Source organism: Convolutriloba macropyga, unplaced genomic scaffold (genome assembly GCF_964194025.1).
Source record: "Convolutriloba macropyga unplaced genomic scaffold, txConMacr16.3 SCAFFOLD_646, whole genome shotgun sequence".
Classification (NCBI taxonomy): Eukaryota; Metazoa; Xenacoelomorpha; order Acoela; family Convolutidae; genus Convolutriloba; species Convolutriloba macropyga.
Window position 1 is genome coordinate 76864 of NW_027449900.1, and position 18694 is coordinate 95557.

General features: G+C 34.9%; 1 protein-coding gene across 1 annotated transcript; it reads left to right on the forward strand.

The window, feature by feature from the left end:
• Positions 1-14510: 14510 nt before the first annotated feature.
• On the forward strand, positions 14511-16654 carry LOC142355406 (uncharacterized; the record flags this gene model as incomplete). Its single annotated transcript, XM_075407596.1, has 3 exons — positions 14511-14671; positions 15488-15775; positions 16385-16654. Coding segments are annotated over exons 1-3 (625 nt in total), but the record flags the coding sequence as incomplete, so codon positions are not given.
• Positions 16655-18694: the final 2040 nt, after the last annotated feature.

Consider the following 18694-nt stretch of genomic DNA (forward strand, 5'->3'; position numbering starts at 1 on the left):
CAAGACTTGTTCTTCTATGTTTTTTGTTTCCTCGTCTGACGCTTTTTTCGTTTTAACTTTTTTTTCACATAGCAAAGCTGAAAAGGTCAAATTTTTTGAATGACTTCTTCCTCTCACTAACGGCCTATCATACGTGATTTACATCAATCAATATAATGTTTTTTGTTCTTTAAAACTTCAGTTTATTTAAATTAGTTTAAGGTCAATAGAGATCATATGTGTAGTAAAGGTCCCTAATAAAAAGGCTTCTGTGGAGTGAAATATAGTAGGCCCTATTAGATTACCGCTTATTAATTTATCGCTTTTTCGGGGGCGATAACTTCTTTCCACTTTAATCTGTCCGTTTTTATCTGTATTACACGGCACGCATACCAATATCGCAGTTATTTCGGCAATCTGTCGGCTATGTTTTTTCAGCTTAATTTTACAAATTTTTTGTTAAGGACTGCGTTTGTAATAACTGAGTGGAGCTATTATTGGCCTTATCTTGTTTTTGTTTTAGTTTATTACAACCATATTACGTCACGCGCTCTTCAAGTCTGATTTTTATTCAATGGTAATTGAATTTTGGCAGTCTGTTAGGTATGTTTAGATTATGTCTCCTCACTTGTGCCAAATCAGGATATCATGGAATGGGTACCACGTCAATTGTTCCAGATAAATTTTCGGAAGTACTGAACATCTCTTGGGGTTTTCGCACAGAGATAAAAGGATTTTAGTTTAGTCCTTTTAGTTTTTTAACATTTCTTCGCCATTCTTTTTCGATTTCTCATTTTGTTGTTTTAATTTTTTTTCGAGATTTGAACAGTTCAGTTTTTTATCATTTTCAGGGAGGTTTTTCTGGTTTTCGTTTTTTTTTTCAAGATTGTTAGTGAAGTTTTGAATTTTGCCCACACTTTTTGATCGTCTAGCAGTCTTGTTGCTTAATATCAATAAGTTCTACTGGCTTTTTAGCAGGCCAAAAAGTTGATATGATGGTTTCAGTTTATAGCTATTGACTTCAACACCACTTGTTTTTAAAAAGAATCCAAATTGTGAAGTTTCTTACTTTTAGCGGTTCTTGTTTTGTTTTGCTGTTTTGTCGTTTAGTAAAATTAGTTACAAGTCTTATTCGCTTTCTGACGAAATAAACCAAATTAGTATTGTTTTCGATTCACAGCTATTGGTTTTTATTTATGGCTTTTGCATTTCTCTTATTTTGTTCTCAAAATATATGTTCTCACTTCGCCCGGTTAGTGACCAGACTCATCTGCTTTCTTTTGAGGCATGTTATGTTTAATTGCTCTCAAACGAAGTTTGTAGCAATTATATTAGTTCTGTAGTTTTTAATGCGATTTTTCGCTTGACCAATTTTTCGTCTGACGCATTTGACTTTTTGTCCTCAAAAATGGGATAAACAGGTAGCGCTCAGCGGGCATTAAGTGCTCTTAGAGCCCTTCAACTCTGTTTCAGCTCAAACTGTTTCGGATACTTATACTTATGGTGTGAAGGGCGGTTTTTAGAGGTTGAAGACACCCCCACTGTTGACCTCCCCCCCCCCCCCCCCCCCCCCCCCTATTGCCCCACGCCCTTCAAGTTTTTTAATAGCCGCACAGCGATAGTTGGGACTATTATTGGCCTTCTCTTGGTTTTTTAATAGCCGCACAGCGATAGCTGGGGCTATTATTGGCCTTCTCCTGGTTTTTTTTATTTCGTCGTCATGATTTTTGTTACGATCATATGACGTCACAGCCACTTTTTGTTCATTCGTTCATGCAATTTCAACTGAATTGCATCTGTGACGTCATTTTTTGCTCTTAGTGGAGCGAGTTTTTTTGTTCCTTCGCGTGATTAAATTTTTGTTCACACGGGACTTACCTCACTCTCAAAAATGACTTCCTCACTCTGAAATTGACTTTTCTTTTCTTTAATTCAAAGAGATAAGGTCAAATGGGTGTGTGTCACTCTAAATGAAGGTTATTTGAGATCAGCTAATAGAGGCAGCAATAATTTATACTGATTTTTAATCAAAATATAACAGATCAGCCTTCAATGAAAAGACAATTTTTTTTTGGTCTCTCTTTTTTACTGTTTTTTTAGACTGCCGGTCTACGAATCTATTGCGGCTATTTTCTAGCAATCTGCCAGCTATGTTTTTTTATTTCGTCGTCATGATTTTTGTTACGACCATATGACGTTACAACCACTTCAAATCTGCTTTTTGTTCATTCGTTCATGCAATTTCAATTGAATTGCGTGCGAGACGTCATTTTTCACTCTTAGTGGAGCTAGTTTTTTTGTTCATTCGCGTGATTAAATTTTTGGTCACACTTGACTTACGTCACTCTCAAAAATGACTTCCTCACTTTGAAATTGATTTTCATACTTTAATTCAAAGAGATAAGGTCAAATGGGTGTGTGTCACTCTAAATGAAGGTTATTTGAGAGTAGCTAATAGAGGCAGCAATAACTTATACAGATTTTTAATCAAAATATAACATATCAGCCTTCAACGAAAAGACGGATTTTTTGGTCTGTCTTTTTTACTGTTTTTTTTTGAGACTGCAGATCTACGAAGCTATTGCGGCTATTTTCTGGCACTCTGCCAGCTATGTTTGAAAATTTTTGTCATTTTTTGAGTTCAGCCCTAGGTTTGGTTAAATAAACTTTTTGTTATTTATTTTTCTTTTACCTCTTTCCAGACGCAGGGGCCAGAAAGCGTCCTTAGGGGTTTGATAATAAGTTACTGAAAAAAATATTGCATTGGAGTAGCTTTCAATTTGTTAATATGAAAAATTTTGGCGATTTTTTGGATAAAACTTTTTGAAAATTTTTGGATAAAACTTTTTTGAAAATTTTTGTCGGTTTTTGGGTTTTTCCAGCCTCAAGAGCTGAGGAACGTCCTCTAGGTTTTGATTATAGGATACTGCATAGCTTCTAGATGTAATGGAATGTTTTTTTCAAGATATTAATAAAATCAATTTTCAAGAATATATGCAATTTTTTCAAGTTTTTTGAATCTTTCTAAATTTTTCATCTTTTTTTCGCACCAGGGTTCTAGGGACCTCCTCCAGGGTTTGATAATAAGCTGTCGCATAGTTTCTAGAGTTAATGGAATGGTGATCAATATTTTAATGACTCCAGCTTTACAATTTTTGATAAAATTTAATTTTTTTTCAACTTTTCGGAAAATTATCATGTTCCAAGCTTTTGGATCTTTATGAGCCAGTGAAACTATTTAAAGCTTGAAATAGGGATAATGGATAGTCTCTTAAGACAATGAAATGGTTTTGAAGATTTTAATCTCTTGAGTTTTTGCAAAATTTTGTTAAAATTTGCGATTGTTATCAAAATTTTTGAATATTTTTGTCCTTTTCTGAGTTTAACGATCATTACTGGCCAACGTCTTGCAGATGGTTTACCTGACATAACTCCAGTAACATAGAAGGCGTTTTGAACTTTTTCTCTGCAAAATCTGGGAGCTTTTTTAAAAATTTTGCAATATTTTGCAAATTTTTTGAAATATCTTTTTTTTTTTATTTTTTTTTACTAACAAGGCTAGAAAACTAAAAGTTGCAGAGTGGAACCAAGCTAAAGCTAGCCTCACTAAACCGTGGCTGGCTACTAACGAAGCCAACCGCTCGGAAGTAGTTTGAGAGCTATTCGCCCGACGTTAGTCGATTATCTTTTAATGGTTTCAGGTTATTGCTGGTTTCTGTGACGGTTTTCTTTAAAATTTGGTGTTTAAGTTTGTTTTTGTTGTTCTGGGTTTTTGGTTCTAGAAAGAAGCTAGTTTTTTAAGCTGCAATTTCTGCTTTTTTGTGAGCTTGATAATCGAAGATAAATGCAGCTGTTACTTACGGAGTTAGAACAGATGTTCTTGAGGCTTGTTTGAAAAATTATTTTGGTTGCCTATGAGATTTTGAAATTTTCTGGCTGATGTATCAAGGTTCTTTGTTAATAACTGCTATAACAATAGCTGAGTGTTTGTTACGACCATGTCATGCTCACTTCAAATCACCATTTTTTCACTCATTCATACAATTTTTTTACTGCGCTGCTCGATGGATGTCATTTTTCACTCTCATTTGAGTACATTACTTCCCTCACTCTCAAAAACGGCGTCCCTTTTTTCAAAATGGCTATCTGAATCCTTTCTGTTTTGCCCCCTCCCTCCAGTACGTTATGCACCCCCTCCTCCACTAATGTGCACCGAAGAAGCTGGGGGGGGGGCACGCAAAAGATCAAGTGCAATCTTGCCTGCATTTATTCTAGTTTTTCTGCGAATTGCTGATTTTTATTCTGTTAGATAGATTTTTTTAACCTTTTATTGTTTCATTGCATTTGTAATGAACTCATAATGAACTTCACTTTTGAACAGTCAGAGCCATAATTTGTAAATAGAACGTGCAAAAATGAGTAAGACCAAGATAACACACCAAGACAATATGAATTGATGATTAACAGCTTTAAGCAGAGTTCTACATCTATAACTCTGCTTAAAGTTGTTAATCATCAATTCATATTGTCTTGGTGTGCTTTCTTGGTCTTACTCATTTTTGCACGTTCTATTTACAAATTATGGCTCTGACTGTTCAAAAGTCAAGTTCATTATGAGTTCATTACAGCATTTATTAAATGCATTGTGAATTGTGAAGATTTCTGCTGTACGAAAAGGTTTCTGTTGAAAGTAAACAGTGTTTTTTACAGAATGAAAGTTTATTCATCAGCATGAAGAAAATCGAGAAATTTTTATAACTGTTTTTGCCAATTTCTTGAGGTTTCGTGAATCTTACAAATAGAGAATATTTTGAGCGTACAGTACCGTGCCTGTGTATATTTGAGCTGTTATTTTTTGATGTTTTTATAGCTGCGAAGCTGTAAGCTGAGCGTAGCTATATTGCGGTGCTCTTGGTTTTTTTTTTTGTTTCGTCGTCTGACGCTCTTTTTTCGTTTTACATTTGTTCACACAGCAAAGCTGAAAAAGTCAAATTTTCTGAATGACTTCTTCCTCTCACTAACGGCATTTGCGCGCGTGACGTCATTTCTCACTCGCTTTAGCAAAAGTTTTTAGGTTATTTGCGTGATTAAATTTTGATCATACGTGACTTACCTCACTCAATAAAATGACTTTTGCACTTAAAAACTTAAGTTTAATTTGAATTTGTTTAAGGTCAAAGGAACTCATATTTACAGAATAGGTCCCTAATAGGAGGCTTCTGCGGAATGAATTTTAACAAGCTTTATTAATTCATCGTTGAATGTTTTTTACCTAGTTTTTTTTGAGCAGCGGCGTTTTTTTTTCAATTTAGATCTGAATCTGTTTCTATCTCTATTATATGGCACGCAGGTCTATTCTTTCGCAGCTATTCCGGCAATCTGCCGGCTATGTTATACTGCATAAAAGAATTTTTTAGTATTACTGGTCACTGAGTTTTTCTATTTTCTTCATTTGGATTTTCCGGATAATTTTTTCAAAGGACTTGATTTTAAAATGAGTGGATTTTACGACAGAAAAGCTTCCTTCCCGTGTAATGGAAGTCATTCTCGTTACTACAAAAATCTCCAAGTTTTCTCAGTTTTTCCGCCTGGTGCATCTTAAGAAACTGTCTATACTTTTTGAATGCTTTTTTAAGTAAGGTTTTTTATTGCTGCGATAACATATAGCAAATTTTATCTTTTGTTTTTTACAATTCAAAAAATTTGAATTGTTTTGGGGCGCTGTCTTTTTACAACTCGAAGCGTAGTATTGGTTGAGCGTCTTTTTATGCATAATTTTTTGGAGTGTACTTAAACAAGATGTAAAAGTCAATGCTGCATTTGAAAACTAAGTGTTCAGGTCAAACGACTGAGGGAATCGAAGTGCAGAGAAATGAAAGGATGGTTTTCTGTTAATGTCGTTTTTTGAGAAAGCCTAGTTATGAAAAATTTTTCGCTAAGCAAGCGGTGTTTTTTGATCACGTGCGACTTTTTCAAACCAGTTTATTTTTTTAACTCCAATTTTTTTAATTCAAAAGCGTGGATATTTTCAAACTACTGAAAAAGAAATTATTTGATAGTACTATTAGACAGCTCCGCTCAAGCCATGTTTGAACCTGCTTAAATCTTGAATCCTTTCTTCTTACGACAAGATATTTCAAAATAATGCACCGTACCAAATTGTCCTGGAACAAGAGAGAGTCACACACTTAGCCAAACTTATAGCACCAATGCGTTGCTAAAATTTCCAAAATTTGTAGAGAGCATCCTCGGTTCAAGCTTAGAATAAACTTTGCATACCTATCAATTACTTAAGTTGGAAATAGTGTATTTTGAAGAATTTATGCACCATCGGAAGCAAAGATTACATTTTATGATTCGATTTTCAGCTATTTCTACCTTTTTGCCTTGTTTAGATTTTGTTAGCATTTTATGTTTTCTTCTTAACTTTTGTTATAGTTTTTAGGGAATTTTTTGGTGGTTCTAGCTCTTTTTCAATTTGATTGACATTGATTTTGAGTTCTTTTATTTAAAAAAATGGGTTAATTTGAAAAAATTTTGGCCAATCGTTTCCTAATTTTTTTTCAAGTTTTTTTGTCAATTTCTTCTGATTTTAGGCTTCTCGATTTATTTTTTCTTGGCCAATTACTGATTGAGAGCTATTATAGAGGTGTTGCTGCTATGAAGTGACAAATGAAGGCTAGATATAGCACTTTTCATTGAAATATATACATATTTACAAATTTTACCTTTTTATTTGGGTTTTCTGTTCTTTGCGTTTTTGTTGTTTATTATTTGTCCGACGATATGTATTAGGTAATAAGGGCTTTTCATTAGGTATGCCACTATAGAGTGACAATGGAAGGCTAGACATGGCGCTTTTCATCAAAATATAATTTACAAATTTCTAATTTTTAAGGTTTTATGTTCTTTGCATTTTAAATTGTTGTTTAGTATTTAATGGGTTGGTGATTGATATACCAGAAGATTAGATTTAATTTTGCTCTACATAATGGTTGGTATATTGCATTTTGGCATTTTGTAGAAAATTTTCTAGAGATTTTTACGTTTTTGTGATTTTCTTTCACCTTTCGGTTTTTTCTTTGTGAATCCATTTTGTTAGGTTGCCTGTCAAATGGTGATATTTTTTGCCAATCACTTTTGTTATGAGGTCTCAGTAGTTTTTGCCAATAATTTTTTGGAGGCGGAACTAAAAATAAATGTTATCAGATACTATATCAGTTTTTATAAGTTGTTTATCTGATGCGTTCTCGAGTTGGTTATTTTTATACGTTATCGTTTTAAAATGATCAGTATAATTAATTAGGATGCTCATTAGGTCATTGAGAGTGGTCAATTTTTTTCCAGTCGTTTACGGAATTCTTCCGGCTATGTTTTTTAAAGATCTATTCACACTTTTTTTTAATGATTATTGAAATCAAATTGAAGTGGTGATTTTGGTCACGCGGAAACAGTAAGTGGAGCGAAAAAGCGAGACGTGAAATATTTGACTCTAATTTTGAAGCAGAGTGAGAAAACGGTGTTTGAACAAAAATTCGCTATCTCGCTGATGGTTTTTGTTCACATGTGGCAATTTGACTTTGATTTTTTTAAACTCTTTTTTCGATTTTTTATCGGATTTTTCTCTAAATGGTTTTTTCAATCCCTTGATAGTCCATTCTAGGTCTAGTTTTCAGTTTAGTCAATCAAAATTGTTTGAATCGTTTGAGAACTTGCCCTGTTGTTTTTTTGTTAATGGAATGGTGCTGTTTCGGGTTCTGGTAGTTACGATACATGGTTGTTTTAATTGCTCGAAAACAAAGTTCTGCCCGTAACCGAATGGCTTTGTGTAAACTTTCGTCACGCTTTATGCAATGTAAAAGACTTTCTTTTATCTGCTAGGCGAATTCAGGTGCACACAGATCAACAATCTTATAGGTCAGATCTTGCTCCTCAGCTTTTCTGCCCCCCCCCCCCCCCCCCCCCCCCCCGTGGTTTGGTTATCTATTTAAGGTGGCTTCAAAAGTGTTACTCTATATTTTATTTAGAACCAAGACTTCGGTCGGTTTAATTGATTTCAAAATAACCCTACATCTTTGTTATTTCTGATGTTGTTTTTGCTGCTCAATTTTATTGTCGTTTATATTTGTTAATGAGTGCTGAATATTTGATTAAAGATGATTAATTGATTGCTTTTGATCACTTAGCTGTGCTGCTGTGATTGGTGATGTTAAAATTACAGATATACCAATTCAATCTTCCCGTTTTGTTTTTTTTTAAAAAATAAATGAAGGCAATAATTGCTCATTATCTACATGCACTCAATGATCGCAGATCCAAAACGCGTGCATGGTATCTCTCAGTATCCCACTATAACATTCTGATCGCATTCATTTTAATGAGCAATTTCGAATTACCGATTTATCTCTTTCACATTTTAAATACAACTGGAGTATTGAAAGCACCTTAAAGTAGACATAGGTTACTTTATTTACAGAGAATGTTACATTAAAACAGTTTTCACGCCTGATGTTTCTTTTTCACGCCTGACCAATTATCGAGATAGTATGGAATTCTTTTCTTTAATTGGATTCCCGTGGTCCCACCAGTTTCTTTTTGATTTATCTCACTTCACCTCAATTCAGATTTTAAAGATGTTGAAGGTTTTATTTGGTTTTTCTTTTCTGATGTTGAAACTAAGCTGCGGCAAGCTTGAAGTGGTTATTTCTCGAGAGCTGTACAACTTATGAAATGTATCATTATACGTATCTGGAAAGTGTTAGCCAATAAAACTAATGTTAAAACAATTTTCATTTCTATTATTCCGTACTATTGAAAAACAAGTAATCATAACTAGTCAATTACGCAATGCTCAGTTGAAAGGATTAAACTGATCAGTCTTGCTTTGTTAATTGTTCTCAAAGTTTGTGGCAATTATTTGGCTCCTGATGGTCTTTCTTATTGGAGTTTTTGTCTGAAGCTTTTCTCATCCTCTTAAATGCGATCAATTGTTAAAATCCGTTTGGTATTAAGCTTTTTCAGTTCCTTTACACCTCCACCATTTTCTCTGTATACATCTCACCAAAATTCCTGAAGAGTAAATAGTTTCCTGATTAATAGCCGGCCGCCGTCAGCCCCTCAACGACTATTATTTAGGCGCTCTCCTTTCACACTTTTGAACTTGAGAAAGAATTTGAATTGTATCGGGGCGCTGTCTTTTTTTAATATCTGTTCACACATTTTTAATTGCTCTCAAACGAAGTTTTTAGCAATTATATTAGTCCTGTCGGTCTTTTTTATGCGATTTTTTGCTTGACCGATTTTTCGTCTGACGCTTTTGACATTTCGTCCTCAAAAACGGGATAAACAGGTAGCGCCCAGCTAAAAACACGCAGTTTTATACTAATTTTCACAATTTTTTTCAAGCTTTTTTGAATTTTTTTTTCATTTTTTGAATTTTTTCAGCCCTAGGTGTTAAGGAACCTTGTCTAGGGTCTTATGATAGGTTACTGCATAGTTTCTAGTGGTAGTGGCATGGTTTCAACATTTTAAAATTACTATTATTTTAATATTTTAATGTCACACATTTTAGCTATTTTTTGATAAAAATGCATTTTTCAAGGTTTTTTGAAAATTTTTGTCGTTTTTTTAGGTTTTTTCAGCCTCAAGAATCAAGGCACCTCCTCCAGGGTTTGCGAATAGGATACTGTATAATTTCCGGATGCAATGGATTATCTTGCAGGATTTCAACATCTCGATTTTTAGCATTTTTTTTGACAAAACGTGCAAATTTTTTCAATTTTTGACATTTATTTTTCCTTATTCACGTCGTTGCAGACGCAGGGGCCAGAAAACGTGCTTCAGGTTTTGATATTTTGTTACTGAAAATATTTTATTTTTCGTGGGATAGCTATCATTTTTTTAATCTGATAGATTTTAGCGATTTTTTTTTATAAAACTTGCATTTTCTTCAAGTTTTTAAAATTTTTGTCATTTTATAGGTTTCTCCAGCCTCAAAAGCCACATAAACTCCTCTAGGGTTTGATTATAGGTTGCTGCATAGCTTCTAGATGTAATGGAATGTTTTTCAGGATTTTAGTATCAGCAATTTTTAAAAAATATTTGCAATTTTTTCAAGTTTTTTTTAAAATCTTTTTGAATTTTTTATCGTTTTTTCCGGCACCAGGGTCCCAGGGACCTCATCCAAGGCTTGATGATAAGCTATTGCATGTTTTCTAGAGTTGATGGAATGGTTATCAATATTTCATTGACTCCAGTTTTAGCAATTTTTTGATAAAATTTAATTTTTTTCAAATTTTCGATAAATTTTCATGTTCCAAGTTTATGGAACTCGATGACCCAGTGAAACTATTTAAAGCTTAAAATAAGGATACTGGATAGTCGCTTGAGACAATGGAATGTTTTTGAATATTTTAATATCTTGAATTATAGCAAGATTTTGTTAAAATTTGCGATTGTTTTCAAATTTTTTGAATATTTTTGTCCTTTTCTGAGTTTAGCGAACAATTTTGGCCAACGAAGCTTTCAAGTCTTTCAGATGGATTACTTGACATAACTCCAGAGATAAAAATAGTTTTGAACATTTTCACTGGAAATCGAAGTTTTAAAATTTTGCAATATTTTGCAAATTTTTAAAATATCAGTTTTTTATTTGATTTTTTTTTACTAAAAAGGCTAGAAAACTAAAAACTAAAAAGGCTAGAAAGCTAAAACTGGCCGCACTAAACCGTGGCTAGCTGCTGATGAAGTCAACTGCTCGCTGGTCGTTTGAGAGCAATTCGCCCGACGCTAGTCGGGTATGTTTATGATTTTGAAGTCAAATTGGTGTAGTGATTTTGGTCAAGCTGAAACAGGAAGTGGAGCGAAAAAGTGAGTGGTTTTGCGGCGTGAAATGTTTTCGCTCTAATTTTAAAGTTGTGAGAAAACGTTGTTTGATCAAAATTTTGCTTTCTCGATTCAGTTTAGAAGCTGAATTAAGTATAGTTTTAGAATCCAACTGAAACTGCACGCCAAATTATAACACTTTTTGACACTGAAAAAAAAACAAAAGAATTCGGTCATTTTATTGCTTCTTTTTTTCCTTCTGTTTCAATCGCGATGTACATCGAGCGCGTCAACGGCGGCTATTTTCCGGCTATCTATCGGCTATGTTTTGAAGATCGATTGGGGCAGTTTCATTTCCCTCTTTTGCGCTTCTCCAGTTTTCTTGCCTCCGGCATTCATACGGTGAGACCTTTTTAACCTTAAGGACAGTTGTTTGAAAGCAATTTGTAGTTGTTTTCAAAGTTTTCGAATCTAAATCTTTCACAAATGGTTCTAAATGGCCATTCACGGGAATGATGAGTTCTAATTTTTTGAAAGATTTTTTTTTAATTTATAGATTAGGAATTGTCCTGTTGTGTTTCTCAATCCAATGATTTTCGAGTTTTTGATCCTCTGTCTTTTTTACAATTCAAAAAGATTTTGAATTTTACTGTGTTCTCAGTTTGCATTTTTTCAAGAAGTCAATTTCGAGTGGTGATTTTTGTTGGTCTGGAGCAGCAAAGGGCAATAAAATGGGCAATTTTAAAGCAAATTAAATTTTTGATTTCCGGGAGTTATCTTCATTTGCGGTAAATTGACTTCTGGTGCTTAATTTCGATAACTTCAATCCCTTAATTTGCAGCAAATATTTTTGATGTCTTTGATTTCCTCCGAAAAAGTTTTTGAATTTCCATGTAATTTTTGTATCATTTCGCTGAGTCCCATTAAGGAGAAATTTTAATTGGAGAAATAATAATCTCTTTGGGTTTTCGTTTCTGTCCCAACCATTTCTTTTGCAAATCTAAGCAATTTTTTTTCTGCGCACCTTTCCGTTTTTTTTAAAACTTTTTTACTTTTTCTCATTTTGTGCTTTAGGGACATGTCACACGTGATGTCTACTGATGCCTATTGCTGCTTGGTTTAGAGGTGAAGTATATATGACAGATGGTTTTAATGAATTTAGAACAATTGGTTTTTTGTGTCTGATATTTTGAATTTATTTTTGTCTCGTATTTTAGTGGTATTGAATAAGGTTGGTATGTTTTAATTTTGAATAGTTTGGCGGGCTGAGAGATTAAAATATATTTTCGTTGGTTTGTATGTCTTATGCACCATTTATTGATTATGTTGAGCGATTGTTGAAATTTTTCAGATTAGTTCTTTCAGTTACTCTGTCCATTTATTGCATTAGTGACAGATTAAATTTTGGCCCGTTAGGATACAAGTTTATTTTAAGAGTTTTATTATGCAGCCATTGGTTTTTTTTTACTTTGTTGCCATTCGGTTTTAAGCGTTTGCCTAATGTTTTTAATTGTTGTTGTCCCTTCTCGGTTTTCATACAAGATGGCGATAAATCTTAAGGATGCAGAGATTGAAAGGCACTTCCTTTTATCTAGTCAGTTTTGGTGCTTTTTAAAATTTTTTTTCTTGTTTTTAATAGCCGCAAGGCGATTGCTGAGGTTATTATTGGCCTTCTCTTGGTTTTTTTTTTATTTTATCGTCAAGATATTTGTTACGACCATATGACGACACAATCAGTTGAAATTTGATTTTTGTTCATTTATTCATGCAATTTCAACTGAGTTGCATGCGTGACGTCATTTTTCACTTTTAGTGGAGTGAGTAGACTTTTAGTGGAGTGAGAGACTTTTAGAAATTTTTGATCACATGTGACCGCACTTTCAAAAATGATGTCCTTACTCTAAAATTGACTGTTCTTAACTTTAATTCGGAGATAAGATCACGTGAGTGCGTGTCATCTAATTAAGGTTTTTTTAACGAGCAGCAAATTGAAGCAGCAATAAGTTGTAGAGAGCCTTAATCAGAATATGAGATCTTTAATGAAAAAATAATTTGTTTTTACTGGTTTTTTTTGAGACTGCAGATCTACGAAGCTATTTTCTGGCAATCCGCCAGCTGTTTATTAAATTGGTCTCCAAGTAAGCTTGTAGGGACTATATTAGTCCTGCGGTCTTTTGCCTGATGCGATTTTTCGGTTGACTGATTTTCCGTCTCTACGCTTTTAACTTTTGGTCCTCAAACAAGGGATAAACGTAAAGATTGGAAGGTATTAAGTGCTCTTAGAGTCTTATTCCTTACTCCTAGTCTCAAGTATTCAATTCACCGAAACTGTTCTAAGGAGACATAAATACATAGTGAAAAGTGTGGTTCTTAATCTTTAGAGTTTGTCAACATCCCCCCCCCCCGCCGTCCAACCTTCACCTGACACTTTGGACGCCTCCTTTTTTTGCCCCCTTGAAATCCCCGTTCCGCTCCAAGAAGAATTTATTCAGCCGGTTTTTACGTTGCTCTTTATCTTCTTTCATATGCGTGACTTCATTTCACATTGTTACACCCATTTGCAGGTTCCAGTTGTGTTGGGTTAATGGATTTCTTTTTTTGGTGATAAATAACTTATTGCATTCTCTGAATGACTTTTTCACGCTATCATCAAGGTCTTTTATGAAAACTCTGAACTCTTTCAGTATCAATGAAATACTTCAATATATATAAGTCCTTCACTAATACTGAAAGATTTTAGAGTTGTCACAAGGAAGTTGAATGTTGTTAATATCAAGGCTTTGCGGTAAGTGATTTGATTTTGATTTGAAATGAATTAAAACATTTGACTACTAAAAAGGTTGCATTGATAACTATCAACTCATCTTTGTGTCACCGTTTTTTGATGTCTTGGCCAGGCATGTCTATTTCACGGCTATTTCCACAATCGGCTGCTGGCTATGTAAAATTTCAATTTGGAATAAGACCGAAACCACTATCAGTTGTTACTACTTTTCGTCGTTAATAAAATTTGATGTTTGATTTCAAATTTCAGCAGCTGTGTTTGGTAAGTTTTACTTCAGGTGAGTAAGTTTCTGGCAATACTTTGTCAGGTTCAGAAAATTCCGACCGGCTCTCAAACTTTGTTTTCTCTTTTCTTAAATTTTGAAATCTGTTTATGAAAATGGATGCAATTAAATCTTTGGATTTGTACCAGAAAATTTGTAAGGAGTGCCTCGGTAGGTTTGAGGAGCAAAAATCAAAATGGGAAGAAAATCAAGTTTTGTTCCGATTCAAATTTATGAAATTGCTTTATACGAGGTTATGATTCAACCTTAACCTCTTGTGGCTTAATAATGTACATTGTGTCTCAACCTCGATAGTGAGAATTTTGCTCTAACCAGGGCATTGGATCCCCTGTGCTCATTTGCACAAAGACATTTGTCAAATATTTGAGCTGTAATCAGCTGAACAAACCGTTTGGGTGTCGACCACCTCATTAATGTTTGACTTTCTTATCAAAATGATTCTTTGATCGGCAATTTATGCAGTGAATATGAGAATAAAACCTACTCGATATAAGCGAAAATAGTTATGTATAGTTCTTGATTGTATGAATGGTATGCGTTGATATGTGGGTGTTGTATCGTTTGAGGTTATTTTGTTCAAAATTTCTGGTCGAATTCGATATAGGTTCGTTTCTTATCTTTAATACAATATTTGTTAGATAAGCAAAACAATCCGACGATAAGCGCAACTTTCCGGCCCGGTCATAAATTTGGTATTACTTCTCTAATAAAGTTGTTTCTTTCTCTTTCAAAAATGAATTTGGTCAAATTGTCGGCAATTTTAGTCGGCTTGTTGGCAATTACAACCATCGTGACAAGAGGTACTTTTTTAAGTTTTTGATTGTGTAGTTTCGTGCCGATGTCCTTTTTATTAATAGAATAGAATCTTGTCGGCTAAATTTTCCTGTACCTAAAAATCAGCGATTGCATTGGAGAAATTGTTGTGAAAACTATAAATTAAAATTATAAAAATAAAATCTTAAATTTAAGGTTTGTATTTTTTTTACTTTTTCTTGACTAATGAAGCTATTTCTTTCTAGCCTTACATTGCTTAAGAATTATTTGACCTTGTTCAATATCAATTGATTTTTGCTTTCAAAAATCCTTTTGGGATCTTTTCCGTTTGTGCCCCCCACCCAGTACGTTATGCACCCTCCCAATTACGAGGCACGTGTCATGTAGTAAATCATTATGTAAAAATGTGGCACGTGAGTCGAGGGGTGCAAATAATATGCAACCACTAAGCTTGGGGGGCACAAACGGAAAAAAATCCTGCTTGCGTAAAAGTAATCCTGGTTGTAACTGATTTAGGTCCTGATAATCAAAAGTATGTTATTTAGGGGTATCAATGAAACATCCTTACTATTGCTTTCCAGTTTTAATGTTTTTTGAGCTTCTTGTACTATTGTTGGTGTTTATGATATAGCTGGGAGGCAAAACTGCGAATAACGTGTAATGTCACTGTATCTTAATCTCTCCTGTTGTGTTATAAATTAGCGCCATAGTATTAAGATGGCTGTAAGAAGAAAGATTCTATGGCTAGTAATATTTTGCATTTTTAGGATATTGTCTTGGAATCCTTTTTTGTTGAGCTGTTTATTGTGGACAGATAATTAATGCATGCTCTTTTAAATTAGTTGAGGCCGCTGAAGGTGACACAGGCGACGGCAACGACACAAGTGAGGGCGCAAATGCGAGTGAAGGTGGCTCTGGCGAAGAGACCGCCTCGACCGCAACCGACAGTGAAGACACAACAGCTTTCTGTGCATCGGTGCCTAGTGCTGAGGATATTGCTGAGATGGGCACCTTTGAGTACTACTTTCCCAATTGCGATAACGAGAGGTGCCCGGAAGAGGGGGAGACACCAGACCTCTCTGTCCTCACCTACACTATGAAGTGTCTCAGAGATGCTTGTGATGGCAGTGGTTAGTTTGCTAAAGATTGCGAACGAGTGATAAACGAACGAATATAAATCTAGTAGCACTATTGATTAAAAGCATCTATAGTATGTCTCATAAAGTTGAATTAATCGAACGCTTGAAAAACGCCAGACCACGCAATTGATCGTCCATGTGGTCAATTGAATGCCGACATTTTTTTCGTACCAGTTCCATTTCATCTGTTTTATTCATATTCTTTAAACATTAACTTTGACCAGATTTATGAGATACGATATACTTAAAATGTCCCAACAATTCGTCTCATTCTCGAAGGAGCACTTGATATTAAAAATGAGTTCTCAAAAACAGCACTTGAAAAGTGGATGTACAATATATGACTGAGTAATATATACGTTTATGAAACATTGTATGAAACTTACATATCTTGACTAAGCATCAGTAAAAGATGATTATCTCCTCTCTGGGTAAAACACAAAAGATTTTTGATACTCTCAATATCATGAAGCATGACAGCAAGCGGTATAAGTTGGAATTTCTCCATTGCTAAATTAATAATTGCTTAGTATTAAATGGTTGTAGTTAGCTGCCGATTTGTAATTGCAACATGATGATGTTTGTGTGTTCCTTTCATAGCAAAGCAGGCTGGTATTGACAAGTGCATCAAGCAGCTGGAGATACAACAGAAGAACATCTTCCAATTCAAGCCTGAGAACTACGAACAACAGTTAGACAAGGCGTGTGACTGCAAATACGGCGATGTGAAAAAATTCTCCACCGGGGGAGACGATCCCACTACTGTGTGTGATGCCAAGTGGGTTCACAACTGTCGGATCCCTAGCGCTGGCGGTGCATGTATGAACGCCATGGGTCTGATGGTATACGACGGCTACTGCGAAAGCACAGGTATGATTACCCTGAGGGAAGTACCTGGTCTCATGGTGTTTGTTGCAATTAGTTAGGTCAGATTGGTTCCTCTAAGATTTTTTGGTGTCGTGTTTTTCTCCACGATTTATTGTAACTCAGGTCATTATTAATAGCCGCGTCAGCAATTCCAGCCGGCTATTATTGCGCTCCTATTTTTTTAACATCGTCTAACACATTTCTACCCTGACTTTTTCATTGACTTCAGTGACTTCTACTGCTTTGCAGTTAAAATTTGTCTGCGTGACGTCATTTCTGCATTTAGGTCAATTGTGTGACTTACCTCAATAAAAAAGTTGACGTCTGAACTCACTTATGGAACTTTAAATTTTATGAACATTTACTAATTAAAGGTCAATAGTGTGCATCTAAGTAGTGCCAAACTTATATGCCCTAAATCCTGAGTAATAGAGTCTTAAGTTTTAATATCAAAAAGTAATTTTGAAAAAGCTTCATTAGGGCTTTTTCTTTGTAGTTCAAATGCGTCTCATAAAATTGACAGTCCGAATCTAACCCAAAAAGACTAGTACCTATTAAAAAGGTGGTGGTCGATCTGTCAATCTGATTTCTTTAGTTGTTTCAATTCATGCAATTCTAACAAGCGTCTATCGCGGCTACTTTCCGGCAATCTGCCGGCTATGTTTTTAATTAAGAAGTACTTGAAGTCTTAACAGACCAATTATTAATTGCTCTCGAACGAATTTTGAACAAGTTATTGTAGTCACGTGTGTCTTATGCAAAAGTTTTATTTGACCCTTTTGACATTTTCGAGTGACTTTTAAGTACTGCTTCACTTTTTTCGTTTTGTTCGATCTAAATTATTCTCTTAGCAGCTGAACTGAATGATTTAGCGGTAGTTTACTGCTTGAAGTCAAATGGAAAAAGGAGCTGAAATTGGTTTGATTTTCATTTTGAAAACGGACTTTGGTCGGTTATGTAATTGAAGATTAATAGCAGAAGTCTCTATGAAACCAAAAAACAAACATGACTTTTTCGATTCCTTCTCCAACCAAACGTGATATCAATCAATTTTGAATTCACAATTTCCTCTTAAAGCAGAGAACCATAACTGGTAGAGGGCCTGCAATTTAACACCAGTGGTAGCCTCAGCTACTTTACTTGTCATAGGAAAATTTTGTACGCAAAATATCCTTTGCCTTCTTAATCAAAACTAGTTGGAACTGCTCAGCGTCAGCGAAAACAGCCAAAAGAAGAACTTTTCGTTATAAGGTCCTTCCAATCTATTCTGTTTCGGTCCTCCTGTTTCGTTTCTATAACTTTTAAGCCCCACATGCTAATTTTGTACACAGTTACGTGCTATATAAACATAAATGAATGGTAAGGGGGACACCGTTCGCGGGCGAAACAGAATAGATCCGATTCCTCAGACTGGCTGGCACTTTCTTATACCCGATTTGTTGGAGCTTTTTACAGCCAACAGCGCAAAATATGACCAAAAGACATTTTGTGGGTCTTACTTAAATAATAGCAGCTCTTCGAAAGTTGGTTATGTAATCATGCCGATTACACATTCAAAGTAACGTGAAAATTTGGATCTATTCTGTTTGCCCCCCCCCCCCCGGCTTAGTGGGCTTGTATCTTTTACGCCCCCCCCCCCCGGGCGCACGTGCTATCTTTTTACGTAGTGCTATGTAACAACATATAATTTGCAACTGAGGGGCGTAAAAACCCTAGGGGGGGGGGGGGGGGGGGGGCAAACAGAGTAGATCCATAATTTCATCAATCGAAAAACTGGAGCAGGTATTCCCTTTCACCGTAACCATTTTATTGTGAACAAACCAGTCTGCTTCTGCTTTATTAATGATCTGAATTTCCTAAAATGATGTGCGAGAAGTAGTTGCATTTAATGCATACCAGTGTTAGAGTACATATGATACTCTAATACTGTTAAGTAAATTTCGACTGTAAATCTGATTATATTTGACTGCAGAAAAAGCAAGCAGTCGCGGATTCCCCTCCCCCTCCCCAGCGGTAGACTAAAACCCGCATAATTGACATTTT